We start from the raw sequence: 20518 nt of genomic DNA on the forward strand, positions 1-20518 counted from the left end.
ATACTTATCAAATCAGTTGACAGTACAGCAGATGATGAGGTAACTTAGTCTTAGATTTATTGTTATACAGCAGGAATGATGGGATGAACAACATGATCGCTCATGTGTCCAACGGTTTACTCGTGAAGTGCTAGATTTGAAGGCAGCTGGACTTCTTTCCTGTTCTTGAGACCAGTGACCTTGATCACTGAGATCCTACACAGACGTCTAGGATTTAAAGCTCAGCGTGTGGGCTCAGAAGTGGATGTAGGAGATCTGCACGTTGCCATCGATCTCAAGCTGGTCGATCTCACTGAAGGACTGCATGCGGTGGAAGAAGTCAAACAAGTGCTGCCCGTTCACAAACACCTTAAACCTCTGGTTCCCACAGCGAATGGACATCTGAGGAAGACAGACAGTAGAGAATCACGTTAAACACAATTGGATCACATTATTATTGACGCCTATACAGAATAAACAATAGACACACTACTTACATCAAAGTACTGTCCCTCCATGAAGGGGTTCAGGCTGAGCTCTCTTTCCTCCTTGCCCCACCTGCCTCCGATCATGCTGTTTCTCACAACAACCCCATCCCTCACCCGGGGGTTCATGTGGAAAGCAATGTCCCGGGATCTGCTCGCCACGAAGTTGATGCTAATGCTACAGCACGCAGAGCCAGGGGCAGAATTAGCATCTATGAACATTCACTGTTGCCACCTTTACAGGTTGAGCACTCACAGTTGAGCAAACACACACCTGCTTGCTCCATAGGGCACCATGCCTCTGATGATGACGGTCCTCTTAGGAAACATCCCCCCTGGGATCATGTTGGAGAAGGGCACAGGCTTGAAACATACAAACAAGTTTTAGTGATGGTGTGGGGTTTTATGTTGTTAAATAACACTATCTATCTTCATTTCTATGACTGTCTTTCTTCATATAGCCTACTTAAAGATTATGAACAATCAGTATTAGCCACTGCATCTATTTCAGTGAGAAATGCAATGCATGACTGTGACTGCCGAGGATCAATTATCACGATCATGATCAAATTTGTAGGTGACTCGCATCAAAGTGGAAAAAACAAATGACCAATGCAGAAGATATCACATCCAGAAGCTGCTTCATTCTGAGTGTAAAGCTCATGAGTGTGAAATTACTTTGACTTACAGGGTTGTAGACTGGTTGCCCACCCATACTCTACAATCAGATCAACAGAGATATAATTTTAACATTGCATCAGCATCATCAACAAAAGTAAGAAAATGTAATAATAAAGGACATGTTGACTTTATGATGCAGTTTTCTTACCGGCAGGTGTGATCCTGGGCATCCTCCCTGACAGAAGACATAGGTCACTAAATGCAGTCCACTAGTTTACAATAAATTAATAACATGTGAAAATAACACTGAAGGAAAACAGAATTTATTATAATGCGAATATTTCCTACCCCCATACCACCGCCCTGGCCTCCTGGGTATCCACCCTGCGTAAAAACATATTTTGTTGTGTGACTGAGTGATTTTATTTATATTTGACATTGACACCTTTATTACAAACACTACATTCATCCATTCATTTCAATGTGAGGATTGATGAGGATTATAAATCAAAGTATTTATTCACCCCCATGCCACCTCCTGGGTATCCTCCCTGCTGAAAAGAACATGTTAAAACTGTTCAGTGCTGTATTTAGTTACATCTTCATAAAAATTTCCATCATCCTATCTAAAATAAAGGCCTAATAAAATATACTTACATCCACACATCCACCCATTCCTCCTCCCATTCCTCCTGGGTATCCACCCTGGATATCAATAAGAAGAAGCAAAGGTTAGTTAAACACTGTTTATCATTTCAACATATATAATGTAGACTGTCTAATAATAATAATAATAATAAAAACATACTCCCATGCCACCTCCTGGATATCCTCCCTGTTGGAGATGGCAACATGTTAACTACTGTATAATATTGAATTTAATTTTTACACTTGATTAGTGACCAGACACTTACTCCCATTCCTCCACCCATGCCTCCTCCCACTCCTCCCTGAAAGACCAAATAAAATGTAAAACTGAGCAGGCAACAAACAATTATTTGATATGTTAAACAAGCTGCACATGTACAGTGAGTGTTGTATTAAGGACACCAGTCATTTACCACAGCAGATGATGTTGAATATACACTTAATAAAAGCATTGCTAATGCCACTATGTTCTACGACTGGTAGCAGCACAGTGTATTGAGAGATGTGTAATAACAACATCACAATAGGTAATACTATGTGTAATGAAAACTGAATAACAGGTAATCCAGCAGTAACAAGGAGATATGCTTGGAGACAATTAAGGCAAATTAAAAATCGGTTACTTCATTTTATCTTATAAAAGAAAAACAGTTAAATGCAGCAAACAAAGCAAGAGCCAGCGCTTTCTACATGCAATACAACATTTACAATTTTACTCACTCCCATTCCTCCAGGATACCTATTCATTCCACCTCCAGCACCCTGGCACAGAAGCAGACGGCATTAGCTGTTCATGATCTATTATTTCAAATTCTGTATAATTCTTTTGCCCCAGCAAAGCCCAAAGCATTAAGCTGAAAGCCTCAGGGACTGGAGGTCTCACCCCTATGACATTAATCGTCTGGATAGAAACATCTCCTGCAATCTGCATCGCACACACTCTCTCCACAGGCATACGGTGCTCAAAGGTGTGGAAGTCATTTCCATTCACTTTGATCTGCAACAGAAAATGACAGTGTCAAATCATCACATATGTCAGAGGTCATTATGGTAATAAATAATGAATATCCCTCCTATATGTAATTTAATCAACCCGAATTGAATAGCCCTCCTTTGGTAGAAGAAAAGAGGAGCAGCATGATGATGTCATTAAAAGAGCACCATTCAAACCGCAAAAAGACATAGTGATGGAAATACGACATTGCTGTTAGTTTCATCCAGCTGTTTTTATACAGATAAATAGAACCAGTTCTAACGATTATGCAACTAATTGTGATCAGCTCAAATCATTTCAATTATGTAATAATTGTGGCAGGCCTAGTAGTGATTACGATGTTGAATATCTGGGATTAAAGAAGTGTGTGTGTGGACTTCTATACCTGGAAACCTTGTGAAGTGACCATGATGACCATCTCAAAGGACTGACCCTTGCAGAAGGGCATACTACGAATCTTCTCCTCCGACTCCCAGGAGCCATTCTGACAGGTGTTGAAGACCACTTTGTCCCAGCCGTCAAATCGAGGGTTGAAGTGCAGGGCGATGTCACTGGACTCAGACTCTCCACAGAACAGGTTCACAAAGAATCTGCCAAAAGCAACAGCCAAGAGTCATAAGACACATCACAGAGTGACTGTTAAGTTAGTTTAGTGACGGAAACACAGAAGAAGTGCAAACAGTGCAGGTGGGGCAGAGTTAAGAGGGATCTCCCCTCACAGGTTTGCACAGTGTTTACTCTGTGTGCTAATGGGCTGTAAAGGTACAGACAAGTCACATATTATTTTGAAATGGGAGGGGCCACATGATAAAAGTTTTGCTGTATGACATGTGTGCTTTGATATCCCACAATGCAAAGAAACCTGCTCCACCCATTAGACAAGCTGTTACCTCAGTTTTTGTTAGATATTAAAAAGTGGATGTAACACAGTTACCTACTTGGAAACTTGTTTTGTAGTATGAATTGATCCTACACCCAAGGATTTCACTCATAGGCACTGATGCCCTTCAAGATCAACAATGAAATGTTAGAGATGTTACAGATTCGTGCTTTCTGAAGTCACCTGGTAATGTCTTCAGGAACGGACCCCTGGAGGTAGATGGACGACCCCTCCCTCAGGCCTCCATAGATGGGTCCCATGTAGGGGATTCTCTGTCCAGTGCAAAAAAAAACAAAAAACATTCAACATCCTCAAGTACTGGTTACATCATATAGTAAACATCATTCAGCAAATGTGGCAGCCCCTATAAAAACAGCAAAGCAATGTTTTAATTCCATTATTTGTTGTGTGAAGATGGAATGGAAAGTGTTTTATACCGACATATATAGTACTATTTGACAGGTATTAGTTAGTTGGTATTTGTCACTGATTAAGCGAATATTAAACTTTATGACTGTGTCTTGTCCTCTTCTGATTTCTAAACGTCTCACACTGTTTTGTTTTTAACTCTTTGAGGAAACCTTTTTCACAAAAAGAGCAAGCAAAAGAAACTTGGATTGAAAATGAATTCTGTTTTGTTTGTTAAAGTAGTATAAACTATTAGTTTTACACCAGGCACTGATGCATCATTGTTAGCATTGTGTAACAAATGATAATATTTCAAACGAAAGGTCAGTTTTCTGTGTCCCTTTCTTTTCATATACGGTATTTAGCTGATTATTGTCTTCTAATTCTTTAATTAGTGTAGCATCTAAAATCTAATCTGTTCTTCTTCCTTCACCAGTTGGATGTTATTATATTAACAAAAAAAATCATTATGGCTCATATTGCCCTGACATCATATTGAAACTCCTAGGAAAAACAAAACAAACAAAAAATAACACAAGATGTAAATCACAATATGAGCCCACAGTCCAGTCCAAAATCTATAAGTTCAAAGAAACATGAAACACACTTGAGATAATTGTCCAGTCTGTAATATGATAACACTCACATATTTTTTAGCATTGGTGGGTTTACTGGTTATTAATCCGCTTAGTGCATAACACACCAAGGGACACATACACACGTGAACGTCATTCCTTAATAGTTGAGCAGCAGCCAGTGTAGATACTCACAGGACCATAGATGGGCTGATAGCCAGGAGGAGCCACAAACGTCATGGTAGCGATCAGTGAGGAGCACAGGTCAGACTCTGATCCGTGCTGGAAGCCTGGTTTTATACGAGTGATGAGGGAGGGGCAGAGCAGGGTACCAAACCCAGGCCTGCATCACCATATTTACTTTGCACGTGAACCTTTGACCGAGCTGAGGAGTGGTACATTATAACAAAAGAAAAAAAGAGTGTGTATGCCTAATAATAAGAAAAAGAAACATAACTGAAAAATGTAGCTGCATTTTAAAACTTCTAATATCTATTCTACTGAGGGGGAGGGCTCAGATTCTTCATGTAAGTCCTGCAGACAAAATCATTTCAGAATTAAAAAAAAAAAACATCTTTTACTTTTATATCACTGGATTTTTGTTGCTGATGCATTCAAGTATAAGAAGCATTTTATTGTTGTGAGTGGTCCGATAGGGGTGGTTTTTTCAATTTTATATAATTCTGTTCCATTCATATTCAGGATACATGATCTCAATATTGAATGTAACCAAAACTGCTGTGCTACAACATTAAAATGGCAATTGTCCTTTTGGTTTCTAGAAAACACAAAAACGTCAAAATCTACATCTCAGTTCAGCACATAACAATTTTTATAAGTTTTATATCACCAGAGATCAGAAGAAACAAGGGTGTGTGTGTACATGATTCAACATTTTCAGACAAGCCTGTCTGCCAAAGGCAAACAGAAACACAAGTAACTCTTATCTACCACTCTGGTCACCAGTCATAACTCCACAGTGGTTTAGTAACAACGTAAACATACAAGCTGCTCACATGCACACACACATTCAAATGTACAGACACACACAGAACAAAAGCTGTCATAGTGACACATGGGTGTTTCCAGAAGAGTCTAATGTGCAACCATGCCATTTTGGATATCTGATCTGAAAGCCACCATGAAACTCAAACACAGTCAATCAAGAGGGAAACTTTTATTTCATTAACTATAAAATAAGCGCCAGGAGTCCCCTACAAAGAATAAAGCCCATAATATCCCAATAATCAACTAAAAGCCTAAAAGAAATAATCTTGATACAGGGGTTATAAAGAGAAAGTAATACATCATAATCTGCTCAGAGCTCATTATGCATCATGCATCCTAACCTCTCAGCTGGGTCACATCAAACTGTATCTCGAGTCTCAATTTCCAACACTAGGCACTTGGATTGTCTTGTCCGTCTCCATGACAACAGACCTCTAGGTTGTTTCGTTAAATTTAAGAAGTAAATATGTTATCGATTAGTGCAGAAATGCATCAAAATCAAATCAGATCATACATGTGAACCAGTATGATGACAGGACATCCAGCACAAACAGTCCTCACAAGAAATAGTCCTCAGAAGTAGAGCAACAGCGTGCACACAGACACAGACACACACACAGACACAGACACACACACACACATTAAGCAGATTGCATGTAAATGAGGACACACGTTGGAGTTCTCCTTAAAATAATCTGTTTATTCTGTATTGAAACACAGGGTTCAGTCAGAGGACACTCAGTCCAGTGGAAAGTAGTGATCTCCATTCAGCTCCATACCATCAACCGCCTCACTGAGGACCACAGCAGCAAATGCACACAGCCGAGTCGTCAGCAAACAAAAACACTGCTCTGACAAAGTGAGTTGTAACACTGAACACAAGATGGAGAGGTTGTGAGTTGGCACGTGTTCTGAAAGAGGCGAAGTGATGCAGAACTGTCTGAGATCAACGCATCACACATGACTTTTCTTTGATTGAGAAAAATAACTGATATGCTGGATTCCTAAAAATATCTATCATAAAAACCTAACTAGCAAAAACAAAAGCTGATTGTTCTCTTCTGACTGGAAACTGGGCGTTTACTTCAGCATGAGACGCATTTTCTTCACCATCGTGGATTTCACAAACAGGATGCATGACAATGTTCATGTCCAACAAAGTAGCATGGATTGTTGAAATTCTTCAAAGCCCTAAAGAAAAATAAATATATGTATCTATGATTTATGTAAAATATGTCTCTTCATCAAAAGGCCTTTACGCATCCTAGTCCTTCCTCAGTTATACAGATGTCACTTTGGCCAAAATGTATACACTAAATACATTCATTACTTATTTTAATGCACTGACAAAAACCTATTTGTGCATAAAGTGTCATAAAACAGACTGTTGGCCAGAAATACAGACGGGCTAAAACGGTCGTCTTCAGAAGATTTGATCTGCATATAAACAATAAATAAATACCCTTGGCATCCTCTTGTATGTGAGTGTACATCACCACTACCTTATATGGCACAGAGACACCAGTGGGGATATGGGACCACATACATCTCAGGGACGCGTTGTAAGACTTCAGAGTGCAAACTGGGTTTGTGTATGCAGTTGATTCACACTGGTAGGTGTCAAATACGCAGGCGATAACCTGCCTATTACTTTGACGAGTCAGTTCAACAAGAGTTTTCCGTACATGATCGCTTGTTTGAAGTCAAGTCTGTGAGTCTTAGGGAAGGAAGAAAAGGAGTGAGGGGGGTGGGCTAAAATGTTCACAGCTCCCTCAGGGATCTCAGAGGTACGACTGTGAGCTGCTGAATCATTTCTTTCCAACACGCTCTCTCACTGAAACACCAGAAACCTGAAATCAAATACTAGATGGCAGCGGCCACATACAAAAAAATCCTCAACCTTACAAACAATATAAATAAAACATATACACTCTACGTGTTAAAGCTAAAAATCTAAACTATTTGATCGCTAAAGCAGTGACATTGGTATAGGCACTGTAATGTTTACAGCAGTAGCGACTGAAACAGCCCATTGTGTATATTCTACACAAAGAAAGGCCATGTAGTGTATTCATAGCGGAATAAAAAGGCCCCTGGCTTCTTGTGTCTTTTTATGCCTCTCTGATATAATTATTCTGATCTTCACAAATCTAACCCATCGACATTCTGCAGGTGGTACAATAGTGCAGTCAAAGTGTGCATAGCTTCAACGGAGAGAAATGTGCAGATAAAGGACAAAACTAAGACGTAGATGTGTTCGATCTCTCTAATCTTTCCTCACTCTGAATTTCCCTCTCCTCTTTTTCTCCATCAGATGCGCGTTCACAATGCAGGAAGTTATCCGAGCTGATCCTCATACTGCTTCCTGAAGCAGTCTCCAGCAGGGAAGAAGTCCCAGCATCGCTCTTGATACATCTTCCACACATATGACTCCTGACAGACAGAAGAGAAGATGGTTGAAGAGGAACCATTTTGGATATAATTGAAGACAGAAAGGCCTTTATATGTTGTATGTGACACTCAATCATGACAATAAAACAAACCTGTCCTGTGTGTTCCGTTTCATCTTTATTGATGAGATACATCAGGAAGAACCTGAATGGGAAAAGGGAATTAGAGTAAAAAAATGAAACAACATAACAATAGTGAATCTTGTTTGATGAAATTCAATTCATTCAAACTTGCTACAGTAAGGATAAGGAAAATCATTCTTTCTAATCACAAATTAAAGCTGAATGTTAACAGCGCAGATATCTGAGATGAGAGGTGACATAGGCTACTCAATGATTAATCAACATATTGCATGATGAAACAATCACGATAAATGAACACACAGTGCCTTTAAAGAATTGTCACATCTGTGCTTTAAAATGTCACTCACATGTAGTTGGCTAAGTTATGCTCTTCTAAGGTGTGCGTCTCGAAGCCATGCGGCGTCGTGTCAAAGTAGTCACTTCCTATTCCACAGATGAAGCACTTTGTCTAGCGGGAGGAAGGACAGCTCAGATTAAACACGTTCTTGTTTTGGGAGTGAAGGAGAACTGAAGGTGGATTACATAAAGTGTCCAGTTAAATCTCTTAGAAACTCATTATCTTACCTCCATGTCCTCTCTGACCTGCTCCTGCTGGTCTCTCAGCTCTCCAAAGGCATCAATGATCAAACCTGAAACACAGACATAGCATTATTATTCTCACTAGACTGAAGCCCAGAGCGATTCACAACAGAGTTATTGTTGGTTAAGGAAGTTGAAGTCTTTGACAGCTTTTCCCAGCTGGTCTAGAATTCAAAACTGCAACCTTTTTCTTTCTGACCTTTAAAATGTCTTCCTCTATTATTCCTATCTCCCTTTTGTTCCCTCAAGTGTCTATCCACTTAATTGCTCACTTAATTCTATATAGTGTTGCACTTTGTATTATCATTGCAGTAATGTTTATAATTAGCTGCTGAATTTGCGCTGCATAGTGCCAGATGTGAAATTACCACTTAAAATTACAAGCTTGTATCTACGGCCATTTTTACACAATGCAAGTGCATAGTAATGGTCTGATGGTCAGGACTGTTCATACCCTGGATGATGGCCAACAGGATGACAATGACAAAGAAGAAGAAGGTGATGTCAAAGACGACTCGGTAGAGTTCATATTCATCCCCAGCTGGGTCCTCAATTTCATCTCCTATGCCACCACCAGCACGCACACCGACGTACATGTGGAACAGATAACACTGTGGGAGGAAGTGGGCACAGAGGTCAGCTTAGAGTATGTTTTACCACACATTATAATAATCAGCCCAAAGGAAAGTCGACCTTCCCTCAATCATGTTCCGTAAGTGTGAACATGCATTTGCCCTCCACTCACAGTCATCATGTCATCACACTTCATATCTGGCTCGTCCTCGTCCTCACTCATGTTGTAAAATTTGCGGAAGAAGTTGAAGGCCACCACGGTGTACAGGTACACCACTACAGCCAGCAATCCCACTGTCATCATCAGCTGCAAGGCACAGACAGGTGGGTCATTGTCACAAGGTTAGTTCTCGAGAAACAGGTGTGCATAAAGACTGCTGACTGACGTGGAAATGTGCAGACCTGTTTGCCGTTGTGAGTAACAGAGGACAGGATAGTGCGCAGGGTTTTGACACCCATGGCGATGTCCAGGAGATGAGCGGCGAAGAAGAAGTTGTTGTAGTGTCCGAGCAGAGACATCAACATGTACCAAACCAGGTAGAGGAAGGTCTAAAAGATGAAACACTGCTGTTAGTAACACCATACACAGATTCTTTTACTGTGAAAATGATACCACAAACTGTTTCCTTAACTTACATTGTCAGTGAACACAACACCAAACTTCCAGATCTGGTACTTGATGTCAATAGATGTTATCCTACAGACAGAGGGACACGTTTGTTCTGAGTATGTTGGATAATAAACCTCATGAACCTAAATGAAATGTGCTGATGCAAAGAATAAATAGTGCATACCAGCTGAACATTGAGGTGTCTGGTTCAGGCTTCTTTTCATGCGTCATGGCACTGACATCTAGAGAAGCCAGGTCCATACCTAGCAACTCTGCAATCCTCTCTCTGCCATAGATGTCACCGTACTTATCCAGCACCTGTATAGCACACAGATATCGTTTTACTGCGAGATATATAAAACATGGCTGACATTTTGAACCAAAGCTCTCTGAATAACTTACCTTTCTCTTCACAAACTTGTCCCAGTAATTGTTGGGGAAAGTGCTGTATTAAAAGAGGAACATTTCACTGACAGTTATTCTCCATTTCTCATGCTATTTATTAGAGGTCTGCAGTTTGATTAGCAAGTTCAAGCCTCATTCTCATATGAATACTGTGGGTTATAGGGTCAGGGTCAGGTCTAACATTAAATATTCAATTAATATCAATATTAAAATGATGAAGATTTGAATTATGGAAGGATAAGATGTACCATGCACCACTCTGACGCACATGCCACCTGATTCATTTCAAGAGGTCATGATTTGCCACAATTACCATTAGTTATTGTTGAACAGCGAATATTTATTATAAGGAACTCTATTGCTACATAGCTAACATTAGCATAACATGAGGGGCTCTAATTTCGTACCAGGCGCCTCACTTGCACCTTAGGAAATTAGAGCCATTAGAGAAATCTAGAAGAAACGTTGCAAGTTCAGCATCAAACTTCATTCCTTTACTTGTTGAGCTATCTCCATGAGTGGTAGGCAACGACAATGCTGACCCAGTGTTTTGCTTCTGTTGCTATCACATAATCAAGTTAGCATGCTACATAGCTAGCTCTGGCCAGGTTCATCAATGAAACAATTGATTTTCAGGCCTGTTCCATGGATCTCTCTGATAATTTAAGGTGAGGCTTACGGAGTGTTGAGCACCAGTCTGTCCCATTGGCCCTTGATGTCGTCGTCCTCTGGCTGCTCAGTGACATAGAGTCCATCAAACTCCAGCTTTCTGGCCAGCTCCTTCTCCCTCTTGAAGATAACCAGAGGGACCTGAAAATACAGGGATCACATAGGTTTCAGAGGGCCATCAGCGTGAAACTTTTTTTTTTGTGCAGCAAAACACAGCAAACACCACATAGCCTACTGTACCTTGAGGCAGTTGTAGCCGATGATGCAAAGGAAGGAGATGATGGTGTGGACGATCCCGAAGAAAGCCATGGCTGGTTCCATGTAACCCGTGCTCTCCTCTAAGAAGTAGTACATTGGACCCTCCTCCTCATCATCTTCTCCTCCGTCATCTAATCCAGACCCATCCTCCTCAGCACCAGAGCCTTCAAATAAGCCAGAGCCCTCGAACAGACCAGAACCTTCAAAGTCCTCCTCGCCTGGAGGACTGTCCGACACCTGGACACATCAGACACAAAATAAATCCTGAGAATCTTGTTCCGACATTTGTGAAAAGTTTATTATTGAGGCATAAAACCAAATTCCAGAGTTGATACTATATAGTATGTGTATGCTTTATCAAAGGGTACAAATGCACAAACCTTGTAGAAGAGCAGGATGAAATTGAGAGCGAAGGCGATGAAGAGGGCCAGGAAACGAAGGTTGTAGAAGTTACGAGAAAGGTAGTTCTGGTAGGTAAGAAATAGAGAAGTCAGTACAGCTTGAGGATCACTGCAGCAAAGTACAAAAGCCACATTTTACAACTCTGTGAAACTTTAAATTGATTAGATACGAAACAGGACTGTGTTAGGCAGATGCTGATTATATTTCTCGCTGCCATGTCGTTTCCGAATAACTATGCTGTTATCTCAGCATAATATATAAGGCCGTTGTAACAGAGAATTTTACAACAGTGTTGCATGCAAATAACACTATTTCCAGTTAACTGACAACATACATTCATTAATTTGTGCTGTAACAGTGAACTGCTTACCATGAATTTAATCCTCTGAATCTCCAGCTCATTCCACAGCTCAAAGCCCTCCTCAGCAGGTTTCTTATCCTTCTTCGCCTTGGCCTTCACCTTCTTTTCCTCATACTCCTCCTCCTCTTCCTCCACTGGTTCAGGTTCAGGTTCAGGTTTCTCTGCCTTCTCTGCCTTCTCTGCTTTCTCTGCTTTCTCTCCATTCTCGGCACTGGAAAAGACAAAAAAGGAGAGAAACTTGCTTTATCTATCTGAAAACATAAAAGACATTCTCTGGATGCTGTAATCAGCAGAGTATAAACACATTTTTGTATCATTTAAGTTTCCAACTTACGTTTAAGTCAGCAAATGATGATTCATAATCACTTGTGTATAAATTGAGCTGAGAGGGGTTCAGTATGAAACTTAAGGACAATTTGACTTTATCAGAGGCTGCTCAGTTTTGATGTTGATCCCAACAGGCAGACAACTTACTCTGCTTTCTCAGTCTCCTGAGGAGCCTCTTCTTCAGGTTCAGCAATTTCTCCCTCCCCTGGTCCTCCCCCTGCAGCCTCCAACTGTTTTGATGACAGTTTGCAGTTAACTAATTCATGAATGGAGAGCATGTTACACAACAATCAAACACTATGAAATCAACATCTCACCAGTTTCCTCTTCAGCAGTGGCGTGCCCTCTGGAGTTGGAGGCTCTTCAGTTGTCGTCTCACCAAAGTCTCCAAGGCCCCCAGGAGTATTGAAACCAGGCAGTCGTCCACCTTCCCTGTCCTCACCGTCCTCCTCTTCCTCCTCTCCACCGACGGCATCTAAAAGTTCTGCTGATCCATCCGCATCTTGATCCTCTCGAGCTCCCGGTTCAGGTGGCAAGTCCCCGTGAACTTCATCTTGTGTTGGATCTGGCATACTTGCAAGGATCTCCGTCACGGTCATCTTCTTGGCGCCCTCCACTAAGCCTCCACCAAACAGCACCTTCCATATGAACGTGAAGAAGCCCTTGCATATGCTATAGACAAACATCAGGATACCCATTACGACAGTGTATATAAACGTAGCTAGGCCGACCACCATCTCCTTCACTGTCATTTTTCTAAATTTGCGGTAGCGCCGCCGCAGGTTACGGAAGGTGAACATGTTGAAGAAGTTCAGCACGCTCTTCAGGAAGTCTGCAAAGGCTGAGGTGGACTCTGGAGCTTCCCCTCCAGCGCCGTCCTCACCGTCTCCAGACTCGATTGCTTCGTCTCCTCCACCCTCCTCTTCTTCCTCATCGTCTTCCTCTTCTCCACCATCTCCCTCAGGCTCAGAGATAGATGCGGCAATGTTCATCTCAAAGATGGTGTCCTCACAGAAGTTCACAAACATCTCCATCTTCTCACTTTCTCCACCCTCATTGACCACATCAAAGATGAACTGGCGTTTGGACTCCCTAACTTGTGGCATTTCCCACTGGTTACGGTTCTCCTCACTGATCTCAAAGTAAATGCGCTCAATCTTCCGGCTAGCTCCCATGATCTCGATGCGGCCAAGGAAAGGGCGGAAGTAGTTGAGCACACTCTCGGCCTGTTCCAGGAAGTTCTGCAGGCGAGTATCATGAGGTACGTGCTCTGACAAGTTTGTGAGCAGAACAGCAATATTGAAACCGATGTCTTTAGCGGGCTCCTGGAAACGACTCGCAAATTCCTCAAAATTGATCATCTCATTCTCGTCAGCCTCTGAGCAGGAGAGGAGGAATTGGATTTCTGAGGGGGAGTATTGCTTCTGGCTGTCCATTGCCTTGGAGAAGTCTTTCTTGGAGATAAGCCCGCGGGGGTCGGTCACATAATCCCGGAAGGCATCAGATGCCACGATGTCCTTAAGCTTGAGGAACATATCAAAGAACTTAAGGATCATCTCCACGTTGCTGGAGGACTCCACCAGCATGTCAACCATCTGCCTCGCAATAGTACCGTTCACCACATTGCCTGGAGAAGAACATAGTGATGGGGGTGAGGAAAATATAGAAAGTATGTGACAGGAAGACCTGTGCATGACAAGACTGGGGAGCAAATCATACCTTCAAGCAAGGACAGAAGCATCACTACCATGTCTTTCTGTAGATCCAACAGTTCCTTCAAGAGTCCAATTTGACTGGAGTCCTGCAACAAAACCAAACACAGCAAGACACAAACAGACAGCAGAGAAAACAATATTCTTAAGATGTGTGCTGACTTAAAATTTCAATTCATAACATCACAGTTAAATTTGAGAGGATATTTACTTCTTTCTGAGACATAAAACATGGGAGACGCTACCTCAGAGTGTGCTCTACTCCAAAAATGATCCTGGGTTTGCATTTTTAAATAAAGAATATGCATTTTTAACATCAGAAATAGTACACACAGTTTGATGGAAAGCAAGACAGACACTGGGAGACAGGTATAAGAGAAACACCGCCTTTCCCCTTTATCTGAGAGAGTGGCTGCAGCATGGAAGCAAGAAAGACAAAGTATTTAAATACGCTGCTCTTAGCATTCCTGAAGACCTGCACCAGCAGATAAAGAGAGCCACAAATATTACAGACGGTCTAAAGTGGTTGTTAGGCTGGTGGAGATCGAGAGGAAAAGGATGTCAGGATAGGAAAACACCAACCACCAGTGAAATCACAGTGGTACTGGTACCTTCTAATACCTCAACAACACAAGTATACAAACACACAAAATACAGCTAAACAAACAAAAGCAAAGCAAGATATTCAGAAGCGTTGGGGGATAGCATTAAAAAATCAATAGATAATCTTTTGAGTGAAAAGTGAAAGTCCAGCAGTTCAACTGTATTAAATCTTCAGATACTGTACATATTCACAGAGGACTTGATGTAAAATAGAAGTCAAAATGTCATTTGATTTTTTTTCACATTTAATAGAACAGATAAGAATAGATAATAGAGGAATAAGAACTAGATGAAATAGAGGAAAATGTCACAAATTCTGCAGTTTCATACTCGAATTATCTTTTCCTTGTCACCATTTACTTTTAAGCTGTGAATGGACAGGAGGTGTCTGTCCCAGCTCTACACTGTCCCTGTATTCCAGGACAACATAGAGAAAGCATAGAGAAAAGAAAAACATTAATTGCTGCAGATGGAGTTACACAAAAAGCAGAATGACGCATGTTGTTAAACGCATAATTAAAAAATGTGGTGAAGCGTGGGATCTTTAAAAAAAAGCATGGGGGGCGAGTATATGAAATGGCATTCGCAGAGAGACACAGATTCTTACGCCATTTCGTTGTCCAGGATCAGGGTGCATCTAACAGGGTTACACATGGAAATAAAAATGTTATCAATCAACATTTTTACTTCATTTTTGTATCTGTTTTGTACTTGCGGTAAATATTACTTTGATAATTATATAATAAAGTGTAAGCTACAGCTACTGACGTAAATTATAATTATCAGACGTATACCTACTAATGTTTTTCTTTTAAGATTTTTGAATTAATAAGCATTGATTTTTATGATCCAGTAAAAAACATCTGACAGATAGAAGATAGATATTTTAAAAACATATGTAAGATTAAATTCTTTGTGTAAACAGGGTCTGGAAGCCTAAACGTGACCATAATGTATCTGTAAGTACTACTGCAAAAATCGTGTCTCGCTTTGTTTAAAACAGGACAAACAAACCCTGATCATCCCTGATAACATCAAAAAGATAAATACAAAAATGCATTTTAAACAGCAGCGTCAGTAACACTCAACACTGTCACACAGAGTTAGGCTGGGTAGGAAACACTGCAGCTCCTTGTTAGCTCAAAGCAGACACATTATTCAAAGCAGACACACACGTTTGTCTAAAGCACAATCAAACTCTAAGCACTGGTCAGTATGAAATGAATAAATAGTCAGATTAGACAAGGTGGATTAACTGTATTATACAGAATCAGAAAATGTAACGTGAGAGAGAACATCAAAGGAAGTCAAAGGAAAAGTCAAAGGAACAGTTTGTTCTCAAATTATTTCTGCCATCCTTACTTAGGCTCATATTGACAAACTGCATCATAACTCAACGGCTGACTGGTAAATTGATTCAATTAGCTTTTGTGCTTAAACAAAAACTTTTAAAGACCTCTCTGAATGTTGGCTGGGAATCTGAAATCTAAAAAGTCAAAATAGATTTCAAATCAATTGTAAAAGTCTAAAAAAAAACATGTGATTATAGTACAGTATATACATATATTTCTATATGTATATACAAATTGCACAACTCTATTATTAATTACTTGATAATTACTATGAGATTTAATTGAAATGTGAAATATGGTTGAATATGGTCTAATCTAAATGATCTAACAGAGGAACATAACCCTTAGACAGTCACAGGATATTTAAACTTCAAACTGTACAAGATATTGTGATCTTTGTAAAATTGAATGCTATAAACCCCAATACTGTGAAGTGGCTCAGTAAAGAGGCGGAAACAATCTGACAAAGAAAGTGGGGGAAAGCTGGTTAAGATTTAAGAACAGTTTGATTAACAAGAGAATAATCAAATAAATACATACTTTACTCTGCAGGAACCATGAGAGAGACAGTTGACAAAATTAGTATAGTCAAAGTGGACAATTTTTTTTTTCAATGGTTCATTTTATTTCAAAATTGTATTAACATTTTGATCAGCTGCACAACAATACTGAGAAAATGTTTAATTAATATTACAGCTTTCTATGTTCTCCACAGAAATGATCCCTGACATCAAATAAGCAAATAAATGGGGGAAAGAATTCTCAGTATGGCTAGGGTTAATGAATATATGGATGAGGAGGCCTCTTACCTGAGCAAGCTTCATCATCATATGAGCAAAGACGTGCAGGAAGCCAACAACAGCGTCCCACAACCTGCTGTGGGCCAGAGACTGCTGGTTACCAGTACAGGGACCCTGACAGAGACACAAAGAGGAAAATTACAATAACAGCCAACAGAAATCAAGCCTTGTATTCAAGATACAAAATTTCACATTTAGTCTGTCTTTAGACTTTCTTACCTGGATGTACTCTGTCAAGCTGTTGAAGACCTGCTTGGCCACAGTCATTGCTTTGGAGAAATTCCTCTTACCAGGCTCATCAATGATGTCTTTTCCTGAGTAGTACCAGTAAAAGTCACTGATCGACTCCTGCAAACAGAGAGAAGTTGAAACACTACAGTATTATGTTATTGTAATGTGTTTCCCCCATTGTGCTATTGCATTGCCTCAAGTAAAAGATTTGAAATGTTATAGACTTATATCTATGACTTTGTTCTTCTTCCATGTACTTTCATACATGAAACTTCGTATATTTAACGATAAATGTTTACATTTCTGAGAGAATGTTACATGTGCTGGTTGACTTAACTAAAAACAATCACACTATTGTTTGACGACTATTTCAAATCTGTTTTGTTTGTACAGGTGTCTGCTGTGGGGATTACAATCAAATGCAAAAATCTGTGCAGAAAGGGCAATATGGTCTGAGGTCAGTGTGAGAAGGACCAGTAGCAGGATCAGTAAATCAGAGGGACCTGGAGACGAAGCAGGTAGTCCACAGTACAGATGATGATGTTGATGGTAGTGGTGCTGCCTGTCTGAGTTCTCAGGTAGTTCTGGAAATCTAAACGAAGGAAACAAAACAAGTTAGATTTTTAATGTGTTTTTTTACCTTTGAAATTCCATAAATTCTTCCAATCTTCTACTCTTGTCCCAAAACTGTCAAAATCTACCGTTTGGCAAACCAGGTGGAGGATAATGCATGAGGTGATTGTACAGAGGAACTGTACCTCATTAGATTGTACAAAAAGGGCTGAGCTGACAATGTTACGTACAGTGTAATAAGATCAAAGACAGTAGTTTAGTGCAGTCAGCAGAACATTGTAAAGGGGTGAATGAGCACTGTCATTGCAGGAGATTCAGCTGGAAACAAGCCCAAAGTTAGGAGAAGACAGTTCTTCATTGACTTACCGTTATTATGGCCCTCACACAGAAGTTGCAAGAAGCGGAAGAGGTCACATGTAAACTCATCGTCTGCCATCACTTTCTCATCTGGGCAAAAGAACAAAAGAAATGCAAATGAATCTGTTTCAACATCCCAGTGCACAAAATAAGACAACTTTTTAATTTGGCAGTGTTACTTTATCAGAACTGGAAATGGATTAAATATATTACAGGAAAATACCAGTGTATTTTTAACGCAACTCTTCATTCCATTCCTATTTAATATTTTCTCTTGCACCACGGTGCTCATGAAATCTAAGCGTTGGTTTCTTAATATCATGGAAGATAACTTTATTATTTTATTAACTAACATTTCCTTGTAGGAATTAATTATCATTTACAATTCCTGAAAATGAAATATAATACACTGGTACCAATTACAGTAATCTTAACAAGTCATCAATCTATAGAGTCATCAATTAATCAACTGTGTTAATTAAGAATAAGTATTGGTGAAATAGTGATAATGATAAACCAGTCTCACATTACACATACAATACTAACACAATTAACACAGTAAACACTGCAAAATGCTCCTGTGCAGAGCCAGATTTAGTGGTAAATATAAATGATGAGCAAAGATGTGCAGATTAGAGTGAAGCACCATGTGTGTGTTGTTGTTGTTGTGTATTATTATTGGATGTATGTTATTTAAGCATGTCCACATGAAAAGTCCAGAAAGAGTAAGTAATAGTGAGAAGAAAAAACACTTCATACTACTCGCCTGCTGTCATTAGAACATGTTAGTGAAAACCACAAACACCTCTGAGTCCCTGTCCATCTGTCTGAAAGACAGGGAGGCCGAGGCTCCACTCTGTTTTTCAAACTTTACCTTTGTCTACTTCTCCAAATACAGTGAAACATGTATTCAATAAAACTCAAATAGGCTGTGGGTCACATCACATTCATATGGGCATGAAACACATAGATAAATGAAGACAGGATACCATCAAACAAAGGAAACACTTGAGACACAAATGTGAGAGTGAACACAAAAAAAAAAAGCAACAATTTCACGGCATACTGTCATGCAGGACAGATCTACTGAACTCTGCAAACTCCAATAAGCTTTGAGTATGAATGTTGAGGGGGGAGGGGGCGACACTCAATCCACATTAATGTATATCTTATGCTGAAAAGTGCAGAATTGGCAAGTTAGTGCCTGTAGTTGTCAAACTGGAGCTAATCCTCTCACAGGAAGCTCCTCTCACTTTGTTATATTTTGAATCCCAACAAAATGCACAGTTCATATTTCTCTATTAGCATTCCATCAGAGAGTGGCTACTTTAAACACATGTCGTTCTCAAAATTGCACAAGCATGCTCAAATTTAATCAGGGCGGTACACGGACAAGAAAAGAAATAGAACCAAGGGTGAAAAAGTGTAACTGTAGCGACTACTGTTAATAATCCCATATCTGTGGCAAGCAAAGAGGTGGGACCACATACAACAGAGTTGACATGTTGTGAGTACAGAATACATAGTTACAGTGTAAGTGATTTAGCAACAGTTATTGCTGGGAAATCTAGTGTTTTCATTATACTTTTAGCAGTTTGCTCTACCATGAGAAGTCAGGGAACATTTTAGGATTTATATGCAGTGGCTTTCCAGATGGTCTCAGTGAGTGGATCGATCACTTGACGGTTTGTGAATACGAGACATACGGAGCTGAGAGAGTTCCAACTCCCGCTGCAATTCATTTCAGAGTTTCTAGGACACAGGGTCAGCACGGTTCTCTATGATCTACTTGAGCAAAATAAGTGGGAGAGGAAGAAGGAGGTTATTGCCTTTCCTTCCTATCGGTCAGTCACAAGACTGAGCTGTCAGAGTTACAGTAGATCTGCGGTAAAACACTCAAGGGTGCAAAGTAAACTTCACAATCACTTCAAGAGGAAATGTCACGAGACACGCTGCATCAGTATGGCTACGGCTGCATGTGTGTCATCGTGAGCTTTCCATTATAATGTGAGAAAGTGACTGTAAAGCTTTATTTCACTGATTCTTTGAGTGTGAAATGAAATGCATATTAAGGTCACAGCAAGGAAAAAAGACTAGTCAGGTGATTCACAGCTAAAAGAGATAGAGGACAGAAAGGATGGAAAGAAAGAAAGAAAATATATGACGGCAAAGTTTCATTTACCACGTTCTAGCTTCATATCTGAGAACCGCGAGAGCAGCAAATTGATGAGTGGGAAAGACACGGGTATGAAGGGTAAAGGGTGAAAACGGGCAAAGTGAACGAGGTGTGGGGGAGAGAGAGACAAAGAGAGACGCAGTGAGTCCAAAAATCTCATGGCTGTCAGTGGATGATAAACAGTTTTCATACATCAACAGTCAAAATGCTGCGGTGGATCTCCACATGATCACCACACTTACGTACGTGAAAAACAGACCTGCAACCAGGCATCCATGAGAAAAGGCACACTCAGACACACACAGGTGCACACAAAAGGAGACCAGACAGAACAACTACAACGATGACTATTACATCACAAACCAATGCAAAAACAAGTAGGACGTGTGAGATGTGTG

General features: G+C 40.2%; 2 protein-coding genes across 21 annotated transcripts in view; both read right to left on the reverse strand.

Annotated features, from left to right (window-relative positions):
- Positions 1 to 40: 40 nt before the first annotated feature.
- Positions 41 to 4874, reverse strand: LOC146976210 (galectin-4-like). Its single transcript, XM_085795789.1, has 13 exons — positions 4786 to 4874; positions 3791 to 3879; positions 3113 to 3317; positions 2617 to 2730; positions 2000 to 2035; positions 1743 to 1790; positions 1610 to 1639; positions 1434 to 1469; positions 1294 to 1320; positions 1153 to 1182; positions 739 to 827; positions 477 to 642; positions 41 to 381 (listed from the first exon to the last, which is right to left on the reverse strand). Exons 1-13 carry the CDS (start codon positions 4828 to 4830, stop codon positions 235 to 237), a joined length of 1062 nt encoding a protein of 353 aa, XP_085651915.1. The 5' UTR covers positions 4831 to 4874; the 3' UTR covers positions 41 to 234.
- A 1403-nt stretch (positions 4875 to 6277) lies between these two features.
- Positions 6278 to 20518, reverse strand: part of ryr1b (ryanodine receptor 1b (skeletal)) — a 69146-nt gene continuing 54905 nt past the window's right edge. For 7 of the 20 annotated variants that reach the window (XM_085795793.1, XM_085795794.1, XM_085795800.1 and 4 more), the window contains 24 exons: positions 20127 to 20144; positions 17954 to 18034; positions 17518 to 17606; positions 17003 to 17131; positions 16793 to 16897; positions 15239 to 15268; positions 14274 to 14303; positions 14036 to 14117; positions 12634 to 13943; positions 12464 to 12546; positions 11999 to 12200; positions 11607 to 11693; positions 11209 to 11463; positions 10979 to 11109; positions 10297 to 10339; positions 10079 to 10212; positions 9921 to 9981; positions 9687 to 9833; positions 9457 to 9591; positions 9166 to 9322; positions 8697 to 8761; positions 8480 to 8580; positions 8142 to 8193; positions 6278 to 8031 (listed from right to left, as the gene is read on the reverse strand). In XM_085795793.1, coding sequence (XP_085651919.1) covers positions 7936 to 8031; positions 8142 to 8193; positions 8480 to 8580; positions 8697 to 8761; positions 9166 to 9322; positions 9457 to 9591; positions 9687 to 9833; positions 9921 to 9981; positions 10079 to 10212; positions 10297 to 10339; positions 10979 to 11109; positions 11209 to 11463; positions 11607 to 11693; positions 11999 to 12200; positions 12464 to 12546; positions 12634 to 13943; positions 14036 to 14117; positions 14274 to 14303; positions 15239 to 15268; positions 16793 to 16897; positions 17003 to 17131; positions 17518 to 17606; positions 17954 to 18034; positions 20127 to 20144 — 3623 coding nt within the window. In that variant the 3' untranslated portion in view covers positions 6278 to 7935. Of the gene's footprint in view, positions 8032 to 8141; positions 8194 to 8479; positions 8581 to 8696; positions 8762 to 9165; positions 9323 to 9456; positions 9592 to 9686; positions 9834 to 9920; positions 9982 to 10078; positions 10213 to 10296; positions 10340 to 10978; positions 11110 to 11208; positions 11464 to 11606; positions 11694 to 11998; positions 12201 to 12456; positions 12547 to 12633; positions 13944 to 14035; positions 14118 to 14273; positions 14304 to 15238; positions 15269 to 16792; positions 16898 to 17002; positions 17132 to 17517; positions 17607 to 17953; positions 18035 to 20126; positions 20145 to 20518 lie in introns of those variants that run through there. The other 13 variants (XM_085795802.1, XM_085795799.1, XM_085795801.1 and 10 more) reach the window with 4 other exon arrangements.

This window comes from Trachurus japonicus, chromosome 13 (assembly GCF_045865225.1).
Source record: "Trachurus japonicus isolate A0001 chromosome 13, Traja_1.0".
NCBI classification, from domain to species: Eukaryota; Metazoa; Chordata; class Actinopteri; order Carangiformes; family Carangidae; genus Trachurus; species Trachurus japonicus.